Source organism: Spermophilus citellus (genome assembly GCF_964194105.1).
Source record: "Spermophilus citellus genome assembly, chromosome: 3".
Classification (NCBI taxonomy): Eukaryota; Metazoa; Chordata; class Mammalia; order Rodentia; family Sciuridae; genus Spermophilus; species Spermophilus citellus.
Window position 1 is genome coordinate 46,973,102 of NC_138184.1, and position 17,394 is coordinate 46,990,495.

The 17,394-nt window shown below is 40.4% G+C and overlaps 1 protein-coding gene across 4 annotated transcripts in view; it reads left to right on the plus strand.

Moving 5' to 3' along the window:
- ARHGEF3 (Rho guanine nucleotide exchange factor 3) overlaps positions 1-17,394 on the plus strand; it is a 276,854-nt gene that overhangs the window by 228,514 nt on the left and 30,946 nt on the right. For all 4 annotated transcript variants that reach the window (XM_081283736.1, XM_081283737.1, XM_081283738.1 and 1 more), the window contains one exon: positions 4,362-4,469. In XM_081283736.1, the coding sequence (XP_081139862.1) occupies positions 4,362-4,469 (108 nt within the window). The remainder of the gene's footprint in view (positions 1-4,361; positions 4,470-17,394) is intronic.

Consider the following 17,394-nt stretch of genomic DNA (forward strand, 5'->3'; position numbering starts at 1 on the left):
TTGTACCTATTGTTTATGACTGACAGCACAGATGAGTAGTTGTGACAGGCTGGATGTCCCACAAAGTCTGAATTACTTACTTTCTGGCCCCTCACAGAAAAAGCTAGGCCTGGTGTAGGACATAGGCTCTGGAGTACCTTTTTTTTTTTTTTTTTTTTTTTAAGCTTAATGACTTTAAGCAAGTTGACCACTCCATGCGTCAGTTTCTTCATCTTGAGAATGGGAATCATAATAGTAGTTAAATTGTAGGGATAATGGTAAGAGTAAACTAATATATTTTATATGTCAAGCACTGAGATAAGTTACTATGACCAGTATTAAATTATTATTATTTATTTAAGCTAAAGTTTCTCAGTCACTGTGAGACTATAACTTCTTATTTCATATGAAGATAGTGAAAGCCACCTATAGGGTGACGAGGTACATTAGACAAACCCTTGGGAGAGTAGTTTCCAGCCTACACAGAATCCTATAAAGGATTCCCTAATATTTCCAAGTGTTTGAAAGGCTATTTTATATGACTCCATCAACTCATGGGTAAAATGTCTACTGACTCAGTCAGTTCTCACTTCTTCCTTGCAGTACAGCAGTTTAATTCCCTATGCACATGATTGCGTTTCCAGCCCCTCCTGGGCCGTATCTGTAGCCCAGTGAAGGTAGAGTCTCAGGGCAGCTGCAGACATAACATGGATCATCTTCCTAGTATTCCAACCCCACTATGGCTGCAAAAAAAACAAAGGATATTAGTGAGGGTTTCCTCATTAATATCATAGTTATTTCATTGAAACTATTTTTGAAGGAAGAAATATGCCAGGTCATATGCATGTGGTAGACATTTTCTTATGTTACAATCAATTTGTTTTGGTTTTTACCTCTTGGGAGGAAAATATAAAAATCATTGTTTCTCAGAAGGAATATCAAAATCCATTTTGTTTGAACCCTAAGATGTATTTTAAATTGCTGGATCAGTTCTACCTGTATGCCTTTCTTCATTCTCTTTCCCTTTTTGCCACATTTCCCTTCTTTTAGTTTCTTCCTCCTTTTCCCAGCTTCCCTGCTCTCTGAATAGACAAAAAAAAAAAAAAAAAAAAAACTTTTTTTTTTTTTTTTGGATAAATGTCAAATGCCAGGCCCTGCTGGTGATATAGCTCTGTTAGTAGAGTGCTTGCCTCACATGCATAAGGCCCTGGGTTCAATCTCCAGCACCACCAAAAAAAAAAAAAAAAAAAGTCAATGCCAATTTATAATAGAAATTCATGGCAAACTTGGTACAGAGAGAATTATCCCTTCTCAATAAACAATGACTCTTCCATTCTTTCAGCAAACATAATATATAATGATGAAATCTTAAGAATAATCACTTTAGTATTAGAAATTAGAGTAGTACACTCATTATCTTGCCTTATAATCAATAACATACAGGTGGCTCTAGCCAGTGCAATAAGATAAGAAAAACAAATGTCTTAAAATCTAGAAAATATGAAACAAAACTATTGTTATTCATGAAATAATGCCTACAGAGAATATTCATTGCTTTTTTTATCTTTTTTCTTTAACCTCTTTAGTGATATGCCCTCCTGCCCTCTCTTAAAATAATGTGGTCGAGCTGGTGTGTGCCCTTGAAACAGGACATCTTGTTCCTAGGATAGGCATTGACCTTGCCCAATTTGATCTGGTAGCTTTAGTTGTTGGACTAGGAAGCCTCTCTGTAGGTTTTGTTCTGTTGTCTCTCTGCAAAGCCTGAAAACATCCCTGGTATTGCATTTGCTAGTTCTCAGTAGAGCTATTTATCTAGAATCTGGAAACATTTTCCCTGAAGGCTCTCTTTAGACAGCAGTAAAATGTAGCTGGAGACATACTGAGTAAATGGAAAAGAAAAATCAAATTAGGCCAAGAATTTCTCTTAATCTCCTATTTTCACAGAAGCCCTCAAGGAGAACACCATAATTCATACTTCACTCGTGGGTCAGGCAAAAAGCTCCCCCTACAAAGATCCAATAACCTGTAAGTGTTCTGTTTTTGAACTTACACCTGCCTGTATTGCTGGATGATAGCAATGGATTCTGGTTCAGTCCTTCTTTACTTGAGAATTTAAGATTACCAGATAGCAGCCTGATGTTCACTTGCAAATGGGCAATGCCTCAGGAAAGCAGTTTTAGTTTAGAATCTTGTGTAGCAGCACTGTGCTGAACCTTCAGAGGAGCCCACAGTTGCATCATACATATATCTTTATAGCTACATAGCTAATGCCCATCTGACTGGGTTTTGTGAAATGGGCAGCAAAGTCAGCAGAACCTTAGAAAAGATGACACAGCAGGTGGAACAGAACTGGATCATCCCTCAACCTGCCAAGTATGCAGCGTCTTCTTGTCCCCTTTTAAAGAAAAAAAACTAGCTGCTATTTGCCTTTCAACCTCTCCATTCTGATACTGAATTTGTGACCCAACAACTTCAGCCACAAAAATGAGAACCAGAGGCTCTAGACTCTGAAGTACATATAGGATTATCTGAGACCAAGTCCCGCTACCCCAGGGAATCCTCTGCCTTCTCAATTGCTGCAATGCAGTTTATGCCACCAAAGGTAGAGATATCATGATCTTAGCATTTCCAAACCAAAATAGGAGCCATTTAGAGAAATTCAGGGGATGCTTAAGAGGCTGTGTGTGTGTGTGTGTGTGTGTGTGTGTGCACGTGCACGCATGCGTGGATTCAATGCTGGTGGTGCAGCTCTGACGTAAAAAAAAAAAAAAAAAAAAAAAGTCCTCTTTTAGGCGCAGATGCTCAGGAGCCAGACACCAGACAGAGAGCATCCTGAAGGGCACTGTCAGCTGAAAGAAAGACTGTTAGACCTTTCTCTTCAATACTTACATCTTTGTAACACAGTGTCTCTTATGTTGGAAGATTCCTCTGTCACATTTTGGAATTAAGCCTTCTTGGTGGTCTGAGAGTTTTCTACTGCCTGTTCAACTTTGCATGCCAAGAAACCAGGGAGGTCCCCGGCAGCGCGGATTCATTGTCTCTTAGAAAAGTATCTGACTGCTTTGAGAAATTATGAAGTCATTCTTAGTCACAGTGTGGAAGTGTTTTGAACTTTTGAGGGGGTTAAAATTTTGAATTTTTCTATTTAAATACCATAGAACTCAGGGACAGTCTATTTCAGAGAAGACTTACAATTTTTTGAGGCTGGCAAGGGCATAAAATGACAGGAGAGCTTCTCAGCAGAATTCCAGATTTACAAAGGATTTTTCCAAGCACCTGCTATGTTCAGAATATTCTGCAGGGATGTCCTGAAGAATCAGAAGTTCTGATTTAACCCCTAAAAACTTTGAAAGCAATGGCTGAAAAGGAAAGATGAGCACCTGGGGGCTCCCTCTGCAAATGACTGAGGTCTGCCACAATTGGCTACTTTGGCTTTTTCCATCAAAATCTGGTGTCTTCATGTGCTGTCCAGCATCTACTGCAGGTCAGATGGAGCTTAGGAAGACAAGGGTAAACTGTTCTCTTTGTCTTTCATCTCTCTGTTCCCCACAGCCTGCTGTTTTTATTTATGTAATTCTTGTCTTTAAAGTCATTGGGATGGGTAGGCTGTCTCTCGCCCATCGTCCAGTTTGGGAGTAACTTGCAGATTTGCAAATAGCATTTTCTGTGGAGGGATGTTCAAAATTTGTGGCTATAAATAGTATAGAAAGGAATGCCCATGGTACAATTTTCTCCTTGTACATATTTTTTTGCAATTAGGTTTATATTTATGAGTATTTATATTTATGAGTATTAATATTTAAATAATGCATTTAAAATACATTGTAAATATAAAGATACTTTTCATAAGATCCCAGCAATAAAACTTCCTTTCTTTTAAAAAAGAGATTTTTAACTTAGTGAATTAAGAAAAGCAATCTTTGTGCTTTTGAAAGACCACTTTGAAAAAGAAGAGGAGCTTTAGGGGAATTGGAGAGATGGTTTATAAAAAAGATGAAACCACAAGCAACAAAAGACACCTGCCTAACAAGGTCATTTAATGGGAAATCAGAGGTCACTTTTCTCTACAGGAGTAGGAAAGATGATTTTACAAAGTGGAGGCTTCCAAATAAAAAGCTGGCAGATACTGTGGGTGAGGAAAAAGGAGATCCCTGCCCTGTGCTTTTCTCTCAGAAGCTGCCTCTGTTGACATCCCCTGTCATTTATCCTTTCCTGGCTCCTAAGCTAGGTCACCTCTGCAGATCTGGAGTAAGACAGGGCATTTTTGATGTTCCACAATTTAGTGTGCAACCAGCAGCTTATGAAGAAGGACATGATTGTGTGATAGAATAAGGTTGTCTTCAGAATTGACCTTGACATTTTCCTTTTTTTTCCCCTTACAGGAACCTAGTAATAAACGGGTCAAGCCCCTTTCCAGAGTCACATCTCTGGCAAACCTCATCCCACCCGTGAAGGCCACCCCATTAAAACGCTTCAGCCAAACTCTGCAGGTAAGATGGACACAGTGGTTTTCTGTAGAAAGGGGCATCCTTATACTACCCAGATTTTCCCCTGCTTTCATTCTGACCAAATTCAATGCTTGTCTCAATAGAAGAGTACAGATGAGAGGGCAAAAAGGAAGAAAAGTGTTTTCAAGTTGCAATCTAAAGTCAGGCAGAGTCAGAACCATTTGTCTTGTATTTTTCCTCACGATTATATTTCCAAGGCATATGCTGCATCTAGATGTTCTCTTACAGGTTTTGTATATGTATATGCTCAAAAGAAACCCAGCACATGATATGAGCTGGGGAGGGGGGGTGGGTGACGCATAACAGAACCTGGTGGCAGGGTCAGCAAACTGCAGCATGTGGAAAAAATGTAGCCTGCCACCTGGGTTTTGTTTTTATGGCCTATGAGGTAAGGGTGGCTTTATTTTTAAAATGTTTGGAGAGGAGCAGGAAAGAATAATGGTATTTCTTGATATATGAAAACTATATGAAATTCAGATTTCATTATCTATAAGTAAAGTTTTGTTGGAACCCAGTCATGCCCATCTGTACTTTTTCAGTGATTGCCTTTGCACCCCAATGGCAGAGTTGAATAGTTGTGACAGAGACCATATTGCCCACAAAGCCAAAAATAATTACCATCTGGCCCTTCACAGAAAATGTTTGCTGATCCCTGGGTTAGACCCTGGAGTGGAAGTACCTTGGCTCCAATCTTAGTTGCCTCACTGAAAGACTGTCACCGTGGGCTAGTAATTTAACATCTCTAGTTCTCGCTTTTATTCCTTATGGATAAATTTTGCCACAATGTCACCAGCTCCTTTGTAAAATAGTTGTAAAGATTTATGTGACAGTATATTCAAAGGGTCTCCTATAGTGCTTTGGCCCTTTGTTAGCCATCAATAATTTACTAATTAGGGGCTGGGGATGTGGCTCAAGCAGTATCATGCTCGCCTGGCATGCACAGGGCGCTGGGTTCAAACCTCAGCACCACATAAAAATAAAATAAAGATGTTGTGTCCACCGAAAACTAAAAAATAAATATTTTTTAAAATTTCTTTCTCTCTCTTTAATAATAATAATAATAATTTACTAATTAATTCAGTAGTAAATATTGGTTACTATAGTAATTTTTTAGTTAATGAGTGTTTGTAGTTATTTCTCTCTCTCTCTCTCTGTACTGGGGATTGAACCCAAGGGTGCTTAACCACTAGCCACATCCTTAGCCCAGGTTTCTTTTATCTTTTGAGACAGGGTCTTACTAACTTGCTTAGGACCTTTCTAAGTTGCTGAGTTTGGCTTTGAACTTTCTATCCTCCTGCCTCCATCTCCTGAGCTGCTGGGATTGTAGGCATGTGCCACCATGCCCAGCTGTAGTTATTCTTAAACTCCTGATGAAGTTTATTTTTTAAAGTGAAAATTGAGATTTATCTAAGGCCTTAGACCCAAGTGTCCTCTTTTAAACTCAAGCCCACAGAAATCATGCCATGAAAAGGCTCACCCAATATAGCTGAACCATTTCAAGTGAGCCATTCTTTTTTTCCGAAATACTTTGGCTTGGCAATATTATCCTTGCTTTCTGCATCCTTAAGAAAATTGTGAACCAGAACACCAGACATGTCTCATGTGACAAAAATCCATGACTTGAGAACTCTTTGGGGTTCTTCCTTACCCAATTTCTGTCTGTGCTTTTTCACAGTTTAGCCAATATACCATGACTCCACAGAGCCCATTCTGTTCCTGCCACTTTCCTATAGATGCTATCCCTCTCCAGAGTTCATCCCCTTGGTGCCCATTCCTCTGTTAACTGTGCCAACAGTTGCTCCCAAATGAATCCCTCATCACCTAATTTGCTGTAGGTTTGGCTCTGTTTCTCTCAGTGGTTAGTCCCCTGGGCCCCTAGTTACACCCTGATCTTTTTTTATGGAAGAACAGAGAAAAAGAGAATAAGGTCAACTGGGGAGCCAGATGAAGGACTGCAAAACTAGTGAAGAAGGATGTCTTTACCTGCTCTTTTATGACCAGTTCTGAGCCCCACTGGACAAGCTCATTGCCATCAGCTTCCCCTGGAAGAATCATCACCACCTGATTCATGTCTGGTCTTTCACTGAGTTCTGCTTTTTGGTAATTCTTTAGCCTTCTTCTGCATTTGACTATTTCTTCTGCATCCTAGTGACTGTGATTCAGGTTCACTCTGTAGCAATTTCTTCTCTTGATTATGGAACACCCCCATCACTGGCCATCTCTTCCTGTTGTTTTCCCCCAGAATGTCCCACCCTGTGCCCAGGAGGTCCTCATTCATTCCACAGGCACCGAATAAGACCTCACCAAGCACTATATTCTTCTTCCTGCCTTCCTGTTGCTCTGTTCTGTATGGAGTTGCTTTCTTGTAGATTCATGGCAGAGATGGGCTTAGGTTCCCATGTGGCAATAATGAGTTGGACTAGAGTAACTAGCCACCTGTCACCTACGGATGTTCCCCCACTCTCCTTCTAACACTGGTCCCTTTGCTTCACTTGCTATCATTGCTTTGCCTGAACTATAGACTTTTGTATTCATGCTCCTAGGAAAAGCAGCTTCTGTGTCTCTCACTGCAGCCCAGCTCTGATGATACATTGCTTTGAGATCCTCCATGATCTTGCCCTCACTGTCTTTCTTTTGGCTTCTCAGGAAATCTTCATTTCTTTTCTCCTGTTTTTGGAGATCCTACTCAGGAAACACTAGAGAAAATATTTGATCACCTTGGAAATTTGCATTGACCTGGAGAATTGGGAAAGAAAGAAATCATGTCTGAAATCTAGTAGACTAAGACCAAGCAAGGATGAGAAAGCCAGACCCGAGGGAAAACTGAAATGTAAAAATTGGTTTTCAAAGCTTCAAAGTCTTTTTTTTTTCTTTTTCCTTTTTGGCAAAGGAATTTTTCTATTTACTTTTTTCAAATATGATGAATTGCTGACTCTAGCTGTACATATGGGACAGAAACAACCTGGCAGAAATAGAACAGTTATTCATATAGTTATGCATAAAGACACAAAAAGTACTTGAGTAACATGTTTATTCTCAAGTGTGTCCTGGTGGGGGTGGAGAGGTCAGTGAATAGAAAATGCGCCCTGTGGGTTGTAGTCAGCCTTACACAGCATGTCCACAAATGATCCATGAAGCGTGGAGAATGCCATCTTGCCCACTAGGTATCTCTGCAGCTCACCTTGGAGCACGCAGTCCAACATTATTTCCATTCTGCATTCTGCAGCATTATTTTCAGTCCTAGCATCCCAGTAACTGCTCCCTGACTTTACTGTTTCCCTCAGCGGCTAGACTGGGTGTAGATGCTAACATAGCTTGAGGAACAGGAAGGATAAGGAGGACAAGCAGGCCTCACAGGGATGTTCAGTAAACCAATTTCATATCCTTCCGCAGTTTGTCTGGAGCTCCAGGACATTTCTAATAGGGAAGAAAGAGAAATCAGGAAAGTCTGGGCTGCCTGAGCCTCTAAGCAGCCATTCATCCTCACCCACATGTATATATTATTTATGCCTTTTCTCTTCCAAAAATGACTTGGGGCTGTCATGGAGCAGCTTGATTTTCTGTTGTAGAATTCCTTTTCCCTGGCTCCTGGCATCTTAGATGTGTATGGATCCCTTTGGATATCCAATTATATCTCTCAAGTCAGGTTCCTTTTCATTGTAGGCTAAGAGATGACTGAGGCCTGAACACAATGCTTTCATCAATACAGGATCACTTAGTAGGTCTTCCTCTGGTTCCTTGGGAGAGCAGTTATCCCAGGAGGATATCAGGAGAGCTTTGGGCTGGCAGCCTCCCTCAAAAGACTAAAAGCCCCGTCACAAATGTGAGTGGTCCTTGGAGCATACAGCAGGATTTGTTCTCTCTTGCCTCCCTGAACCCATATGGGCTGGGGGCTTGGGCCACAGCACAAAGGCTGCATTTGTGGATGTCGGGAAGGGACAGGCCGACGTCTGCATGGCGCTCTGTCTGCTTTCTTTCCAGGAAGGTTAGTGGGTCTGTAGACTGGAGCACAGATGTCTGAATCCCTCTGGGCCTATAAATTCCCTCCCTGGACTGCAGGAGAGGAAAACCTGGCCCAGGTTCGAAAGGGGCCAGAGCGTACTCCCCTGGTGTGGAGTGGGAAGGTGAGCTTCCTGTGGGCTGGCAGCTTGATTCTCCCTGCCTCTCCTGTGACTGCTGTGCACAGCTGCAGGACTCATTTGCACTGAGTCCAGCACATGTGACAGAATGCTGTGCTCATTGCTCTGTGATGTAGCCCTTTATTCTCTTTGGACAGCAACTTTTTTCTCTTCTGTTATGAAAGTATGTTCATTATGGAAAAAATACAGAAAAGAAAGAGAAAAGAACATGGATAGCCTTCTACTCCAAAACTACCTCCTGTTCGTATTTTAATAATTTTCTCCCAGTGTTATTTGGGGTATAAGTACATAGTTTACATCCCCTGAGCCTACTTTGGGGTCACTCAGAGTCTCTCCACCTTCATCACTGTCTGTGTGATTGGCTGCCTTTGGGGTTATTGCCTTCGAGGTGACCACAGATGATCTGTGGCATCCGTGTTGGTCTCATGTGTTTCCAAGCTCTGCATTTAGGTGCAAAAATGTTCATATTTGTTACTGTTACAGTTTCTTGTGTGCATTGGGCCTTTCGTTAAAGTTAAATAGCCCTAGCTGGGTGCAGTGGCACATGCCTATAATCCCAGCAACTTGGGAGGCTGAGGCAGGAGGATCACAAATTTGAGACCAGCCTCAGCAACTTAGTGAGACTCTGTTTCAAAATAATAAAAAGGGCTGGGGTTGTGGCTTTATGGTAGAGCAAACCTAGGTTCACTCCCCAATATCATATAAAAAAAAAACCAACTTAAATATCCCTATTTATTTCTTTTAATGCTTTTTTTTTTCTTTGTTTGTTTTTGGCTTAGTATGTTTTGTTTCATCTATTTTCATCCTCCTCTTGTCATTTACCTGGATGAGAAGTTTTTATGTAGGAGAAGAAGTATTATATCCCCGTTGTTCTTGGAAAAATCTGATCTTTATGGACTATGTATATATTATTTCAATGTGTTGATATGATTTATTTTACACAATTGGCCTACTGGTGAATATTTAGGATGTGGATATTTTTGTATTGCTAACTATGTTGAATATCATTTGAAGATATTTGTCCTATTTTTTAAAAAAGTACCATCTATTGTGCTTTCTTTTGATTATATAACATAAAATTTAAAACTACAGTGATATACAAAAAAGGGAGTAAGAGTCACTTGTAATCCTTCCTCCATATCACCAAAAAAGCTTACATTAGCCTTTCAGTATGTACTCAGGCAGTTGTTCTTTTACTGTATATATAGCGGCATGCATTTTTTTTTCCTGTGTTAGAAGTGAACATAGGCCCTTGTACATGCTAGGAAGGCACTCTACCACTGAGCTACATCCCCAGCAACATGCATATTTTTTAAAACCAACTTCATAATCATACTGCTTTTTTTTTTTTGGTTCCATGCATTGAACCCAGGAATGCTTTACCACTGAGCTACATACCCAGTCATTTTTATTTTTTATTTTTGAGACAGTGTCTCACTAAGTTGCCTAGAAGACTAGCCTCAGTCTTCTTGCCTCAGTTGCCAAGTAGCTGTGATTGTAAACATGTGCCACTTCACCCAGCTCATGGACCCAGTTCTTAATGGGTTCATAGAGTTTTGCCCAAAGGATATGGCAGTTTATTTAATCACACTCATATTGTTGAACATTTAAATGGTGCCCCCCCTTTTTTTCTTTTAATCTTTGTAGATAATATTGCTTTAAACATCCTGATCACAGATTTTGTGCGTTCTTGTGTGTGCCTGTAATTTTTTTTCTTTCCTTCAATTATATTCCTAGAGTGTAATTCCAACCAAAGGTTATGAACATAAAAAGGTAAAAAATTTTTTGTTTATATTTTTGTTTTTGAACCTGGGGCCTTGTGCATGCTAGAAAAGTGCTCTGCCACTGAGCTATATCCCCAGCTCTTTTTATTTTTTTTATTTTGAGATAGGGTCTTGTTAAGTTGCCAAGGTTGGCTTCGAACTTAGGATCCTCCTGCTTTGACCTCTCAAGCTGCTGGGATTACAGGCACATGCCATTACACGCAGCCCCCAAAGTTATTTATCTGTGTCAATAGTGCCTAAAACTACACATTACTTAAAATGTGATAAAAAAAAATATTGGTAGTTGCCATTATTATCACTGTTATTATTAGAAACAGTGGCCATTGCTACTCCTAGGGTCTCCCCAGGGGCTGACAGTGGGTACTTGCCTAGTGATGGGGCCCTGCCCTTCTTCTTTAACCAACACATCAGAACATGTATTCTGTCGCATTCCTCATGACTAAAACACTCAGGGTGACTCCAGGTGAACTGGGCTGTGTGAAATAATCGCACAAGAGACAGAGATACCTTTTTCTTTGGGTCCTGTGAAGCTCCTCTGACCTTAGGGGTTCGAGGAAAGAGAGAGGAGCAAGCGCTGAACCCTTTCATTGGGGAGAAACCATTCAAATGAGGCAAGGGGTCAGGTTTCAGAAGGTTGAATCTAGCCTCATGATGTCTGCTGTCAGCAGATTGACTGACCTCTAGGAAGGCCACACCCAAAGGCAGAGCAAGAGAAGGGGACACACAAAGGGAACTTCCATGGAACATTCTATCCCAAACAGGAAAAAGGGGTAGGATTACAAAGGAATAGGTGAGTGTAGCTCAACTCCAGGGTGACAGCCTTTGACTTCCTGGGCTGGGACAACGCCCAAGTCACCTCGAAATATAGTGATTGGTCAGAGCCTCTTGCTTCAGGACTGGAAGGCATGAGTCATTCCAAGTGGCTCCCCACAGTACTCCTTCCCAACTCTGGCCCCTCCAGGGAGAATTGCTTGGTTTTAGAATGGTTCCTGATAACCACAGCCATGTACTCAACTAAGACTTGAAAATCTTACGTAATAAAGTATTTGAGGGAGAGAGAGAGTTTAGTAGTGGCTTAGGGATGGAAGACATCAAGAAAGGCTGCCTTGCAAAGAGGGAGGGATTTGTCTGGGATGGCTCAGAGCTGATAAGGATGAAGGGGAGAAAGGGCATTTCAGGGTTGAGATAGGAGCACACAAACGGATACCATCTAGATATGAGAAATAAATGATCTCACAAGGATACGTGCTGTTCTGTACATTTGGCAGCCATGATTTTCTTCTTTAAGGACCTGCAACTTAGTCCCTTGGTTTGATGTCATAAGTCCTTGGCCCCTAGTTGCTTGGCAGATGTGGAGATGAACTTGGGGTTTGTGTGTATATATGTGTGTTGTGGGAAATAACCAGCAACCAGATCTACCTTGCTGTTACGAGGAAATGGTATAGCTGAGAAGGAACCTGAATTCTGTATGAGGAAGAACTTCTAGTTTTCTGCTGTTCTTCATTATTCCTGGAGTAATAGCAAACCACTGTAAATAGTTGACTTGTAATTTAAAGCTTGCTGTTTCTTATTTTTAATAAGAACTCTCACTAGTTGATTAGCTACTATGATCTTGGTTCCATACAAAGCACTTTATGTTCATGACCTCATATCAGTACCTCCCAGTCTCTGCAAGGTGGGCTTCATTACCACTTTACAGGGTAAAAACCTGAATGTTTAAACATGTGCCCAGAGTCACACAGCTGGTAAGTGGTGGAGCTGGGACTCTACAGGGTGTTCAGGGTGCCTTTCTCATGGCAGGCTCTGCAAAAAAAGTTAAAAAGTTGGTCATAATAAAGCCTGCAATTTGTGACTAGGGTTATGACTCAGTGGTAGAGCACTTGCCTTTCACGTGTGAGGCAGTAGGTTCAATCCTCAGCACCACATAAAGTTAAATAAATAAAGGAATTATGTCCATCTACAACTGAAAAAAAAATTAAAAAGAAAAAGCCTACAATTTGTCAGAATCTAAAAATAACCACCACACTTTGGAGCTGGAACATCTTACCTCTCAGATGTCCCTTACTTTGCTTGGGGGCGGTGGGGAGAGTCATTGTTTTCAGTGAGGGGAATATTTTGTCATTAACATTAGCATACAAGGGCCTGTTGATGGTACCCTATAACATTGGTTGGGTAGCTGCCCCAGGCTTCTAGAAGGCTTCATCATTTTGGGCTGGCTCAAAGCAAGTTGTATATTTTTTCCATACCGACACCAAATATTGTTTTCAGCTTTTCATTTATTTAACTTAGAATTTCTCTAAGCTACAAAAGGTTTCTCTTTGCATTGGTTCTTTGGGTTTTGAAATGTATTGATTTTCAAATGATTGAGTGACCTTTTACTATGTTTTTATTGGGCATTAATCTGAACCAAATTCTAGATATTTGATTTTATTTTTATAGTGTCACTTCTCACTCAGTGTTCTTATTCTTGCATATATGTCAACTGATTTTGGGGTTTTTTTTAGTTAATATCTGTTCATTACAAGAAGTGTAAAAGATAAATGTAGAAAATTACGAAGCGGAAGATTAAAATCTCATTATCCAAGGGTGTAACCCCTGTTGATGTTTAGTGTTATTGTAAATCAAGAGCTTTCTTCTCTTGCCTATGTCTGTCTGTAAGGTTTGCCACTCATCATTAAGCTTTTCTGAAAAAGAATGTTTTTTTGAACAACCATGGAATATTCCATTTTATGGTTACACTGTGACTTATTTAACTAATCATTGTTGTTAGGCACTTTTGGCTCTTCCCAGATCTCTTATAAATAGCACTATCCTTCTAATGGTTTTTCTCACTCTTTAAGTTATTCTTAGTGAAGATCCTTCAAGGAGCTGTTTGGTCCAAGAAGCTCTGAGGTGTGTCTGCTGTTTGCTAACAGATGAAAACATACTGTAGTCCCTTTACCTATGATATCACTTTTCCCAGTTTATTACTTTGTAGTCAATAGTGATCTGAAAATATTACATGGAAAAATCCAGAAATAAATAGTTCATAAGTTTTAAATAACTTTTATTATAATATTAAAATTACTCCATTTTTGTTATACTTAAACTCTTACTATACCTCATTTATGAATTAAACTTTATGATGATACCTGTGATAGGTATATATAGGAAAAAGCATGGTGAATATTAGGTTCAGTACTCTCTGTGGTTTCAGACATCCACTGGGGCTCTTGGGACATATTCCCAGGGATAAGGAGAGACTACTGTATATAAACCAGCACTAATGGTAGCAGTGCAGTCAAAAATCTAACAGTGGGGCTGGGGATATGGCTCAAGCGGTAGTGTGCTCGCCTGGCATGTGTGCGGCCCGGGTTCGATCCTCAGCACCACATACAAACAAAGATGTTGTGTCCGCCGAAAACTAAAAGAAATAAATATTAAAATTTTCTCTCTCTCTCCTCTCTCCTCTCTCCCTCTCTCTCCCCCTCCCCCCCCTCTCTCTCTTTAAAACAAAAAAAAATCTAATAGTGATAGTTACCAACCACCTCCTGCTTGCTGAACTCCAGGCATTTAGCTAAGCCTCTGACACTCTATATCATATCCAGTCCTCACTATAACATTACAACTTTGTGTGATACTTATTATCATGCCCCAGCGAGGTATGGCAGCACATACCCTTAATCCCAGTTTGCTTGGGAGATTGAGGCAGAGGGGTTGCAAGTTCAATGATAACCTGGGAAATTTATTGAGAACCTGTCTTAAAGCAATAATTAAGGTAATAATTTTTTTTAAGTGCAGTTCAGTGATAGAGCTCTTGCCTAACCTGTACAAGGCCTTGGGTTGAATCCACAGTACCACAAAAAAAAAAAAAAGTATCATGTTCAAATGCCAATTTTAAAGATGAAGAAGCTGAGTTCCAGAAAGAGAAAGGAAGTTTTCCAAGGTCCCTCAACCATTGAGTTGACTTGAAACCATGTTTACTTTACTCCAGAGCTTTTGTTCTTAACCGAAATCTGTGTTCTGGAGTTCAACATCTGGACTCCATTCCTATTCCAACACTATCGTGTGCCAGTTACTTAATCCTCTGGTCCTTTAATTTCTCATCTGTTAAAAGTGGAAGAGCCTGCCAATGCCTCTCCAGGGGCTGGCATGAGGGGCAAATGTGACATGGCTACACAACAGAGAAGTTTTCTTTTCTAACTTTCAGCTAATTTCTCTAATCAAGCTTTTAGAAGAGTCCTCCAGAATGTGATGGGAGAACATTTCACATTCCATTTAATAACGAACCCTTTGCTACCAAATAGAAATACAGTTAGGAGGGAACTTATGGAGGGTTTACCCATCTTGACCTCTCTTCACTGGAGCATGTTATCTCTGGCTGTGGAAACTTTTCTGTTTTTGAAAAAGGATAGGGAGCACCCAGCTGAACAGACAGCATTAATAAATCAAATCTGTCCCACCATGTCTACCTGCTGGGTGTACATTTCCTCTGACATGTGTAAAGGGCCTCCACTTTCCACCCGGACAGTCCCCTTTGCATGTGCAGTGTTTTTTCCACATACCCAGCTTGGGCATAAATGTGAACACCCATTTCCTAAATCTGCTTTACCTGTGTCTCTTGTGGCCATTGTTTTAGCTGCCAGTAATTATGAGGTCTGGGTTTTCAGCTTATTTGCTAGGCCAGATTTCCTCATGGAAACTCTTGCTTGTCCTGGATGGAACATTTTCTCATTTCAGTCCCAGAATCCCCATACCCCTGGAAATAGATCTATGTATATGTTTCTGTTTTTAGGTGGTCCCTCCCAAGTGTGGGTTTCTCCCTTCAAGGTGGACCTTGTTACCGTGGACATAGGTACCATGGACCAGTGTTTCTCAACCCAGAGGATATTTGGCAGTGTCTACCGATGTTTTGGTTGGTACAACTGGGGTGGAGTGCTACTAGCATCTAGTGGTCAGATTGCTAAATATCCTAGTGTCCAAGACAACCCCTCATTCAAAAAACTGAAGTTTGATTGGTCAGTGATCACTCATTATTCCTAAAACAGAACAAATGCATTTTCTCTCCTTACTTGATTTCAACTCCTAGAAGGCAGGAACTGTATCTCCTCTCATTGAAACCTCCCCACAGTGCATGACTTGTATGGAAACTGCATATGTAGCCCCCAAGAGCAGAAAATACTCAGGCTTTGGAACAAACATATCTGATTTTTGGATCCTGCCTTGGCAATTGCCTTAACTTCTCTCGGCCTCAAGTTTCCTCACAGGTAAAATGAAAACAAATCCCACCTTGCAGGGTAGGGGCAAGGATTGGAGAGATTGAATCAGAAGGTCTAAGCACAGGCAGGCACATAAAGGACTTCAGTGATAATACCCCCATGGGACTTGGAGCCCAGAAATCACTGAGCAAACACAAAATGAGGAATTATTTTTTTTGGGGGGTGGGGTACTGGGGATTGAACTCAGGAGCACTGGACCACTAAGCCACACCCCCAGCCCTATTATTTATTTTATTTAGAGACAAGTCTCACTGGGTTACTTAACACCTCTCTTTTGCTGAGACTGGTTTTGAACTCATGATCCTCTTGCTTTGACCTTCCAAGCTGCTGGGATTACAGGAGTACACCACTGTGCCCAACCAAAATGAGGAATTCTTGATGATGGAGTTCACCTAGTATAGCCCACCTCTCTCATTTTCCCCAAGTTGCCTCAGAAGAAAATCTCCAGCTCTCTGGGGAATATTTCAATACATATATAAAAATATGCTTGCCTGGGCTGGGGATGTGGCTCAAGTGGTAGCGCACTCGCCTGGCATGCGTGCGGCCCGGGTTCGATCCTCAGCACCACATACCAACAAAGATGTTGTGTCCGCCGAGAACTAAAAATAAATATTAAAAAATTCTCTCTCTCTCCTCTCTCACTCTCTTTAAAAAAAAAAAAATATGCTTGCCTGGCACAGTGGCACACTCCTATAATCCTAGCAGTTTGGGAATGAGGCAGGAGGATCGTGGGTTCAAAGCCAGCCTCAATAAAAGCGAGGTGCTAAGCAATTCAATGAAACCCTGTTTCTAAATAAAATACAAAATAGGGCCAGGGATGTGGAGGTGTAGGAGGGCTCATTGGTTGAGTGTCTCTGAATTCAATCTCCAATACTCCCCCCGCCAAATATATATATATATATATTTAATATATATGTATATATTTTTCTTATATTCAAAACGTGAAACTGAAATTCGGATATAGTTTTGCCCATCAGACTGATAATAATACCTTGTTGATGAGAGTATAAATAAAGTATGCTACCCATGACTATCTGGGAGATATACAGTTGAACCAGTTTATTTGAAGGTCAATTTGACAGCACATACCAAGCCTTGAAATGTTATATGAAGGCTGGGAATATGGCTCAGTGGTGGAGCACTTGCCTAGTGTGCTTGAGGCCCAGGTTCAATCCCAGCTCTGTTAAGAGAATAAATAAATAAATTAATTAATTAATTAAGAGAATAAATAAATAGAATGTTGAAATATTTTAGACTTAAGGAATTTTACCTAAGGAATCTGCCTTACAGATATACTAACATGACTACATGAAGGATGTTCACTTTTTATAATAGCCAGATACAGATACTGGGAGTAATTTTAATGTCCATTAGTTGGGAATTAATTAAAATAGTGTAGTCTGCTTCGACCATAAGATAACTAACTGCAGTCACTGAAAAAAATGAGTAACCTTAGGGTGATGAGAAATGTTTTAGAAGTAGAGGTAGAAGTTGTATAACACTGTGAGCTTATTAAATGCTACTGACTTGTTCACTTTAAAAATGATTATGCTCTGTGCATTTCACCTCTGTTTTTGTAAAGATTAAGTCTTACAGGGCTGGGGTTGTGGCTCAGTGGTAGGTTTCATCCTCAACACCACAGAAAAATAAATAAAATAAAGGTATTATGTCCGTCTATAAATGTGGAGAGAGAGAGAGAGAGAGAGAGAGAGAGAGAGAGAGAGAG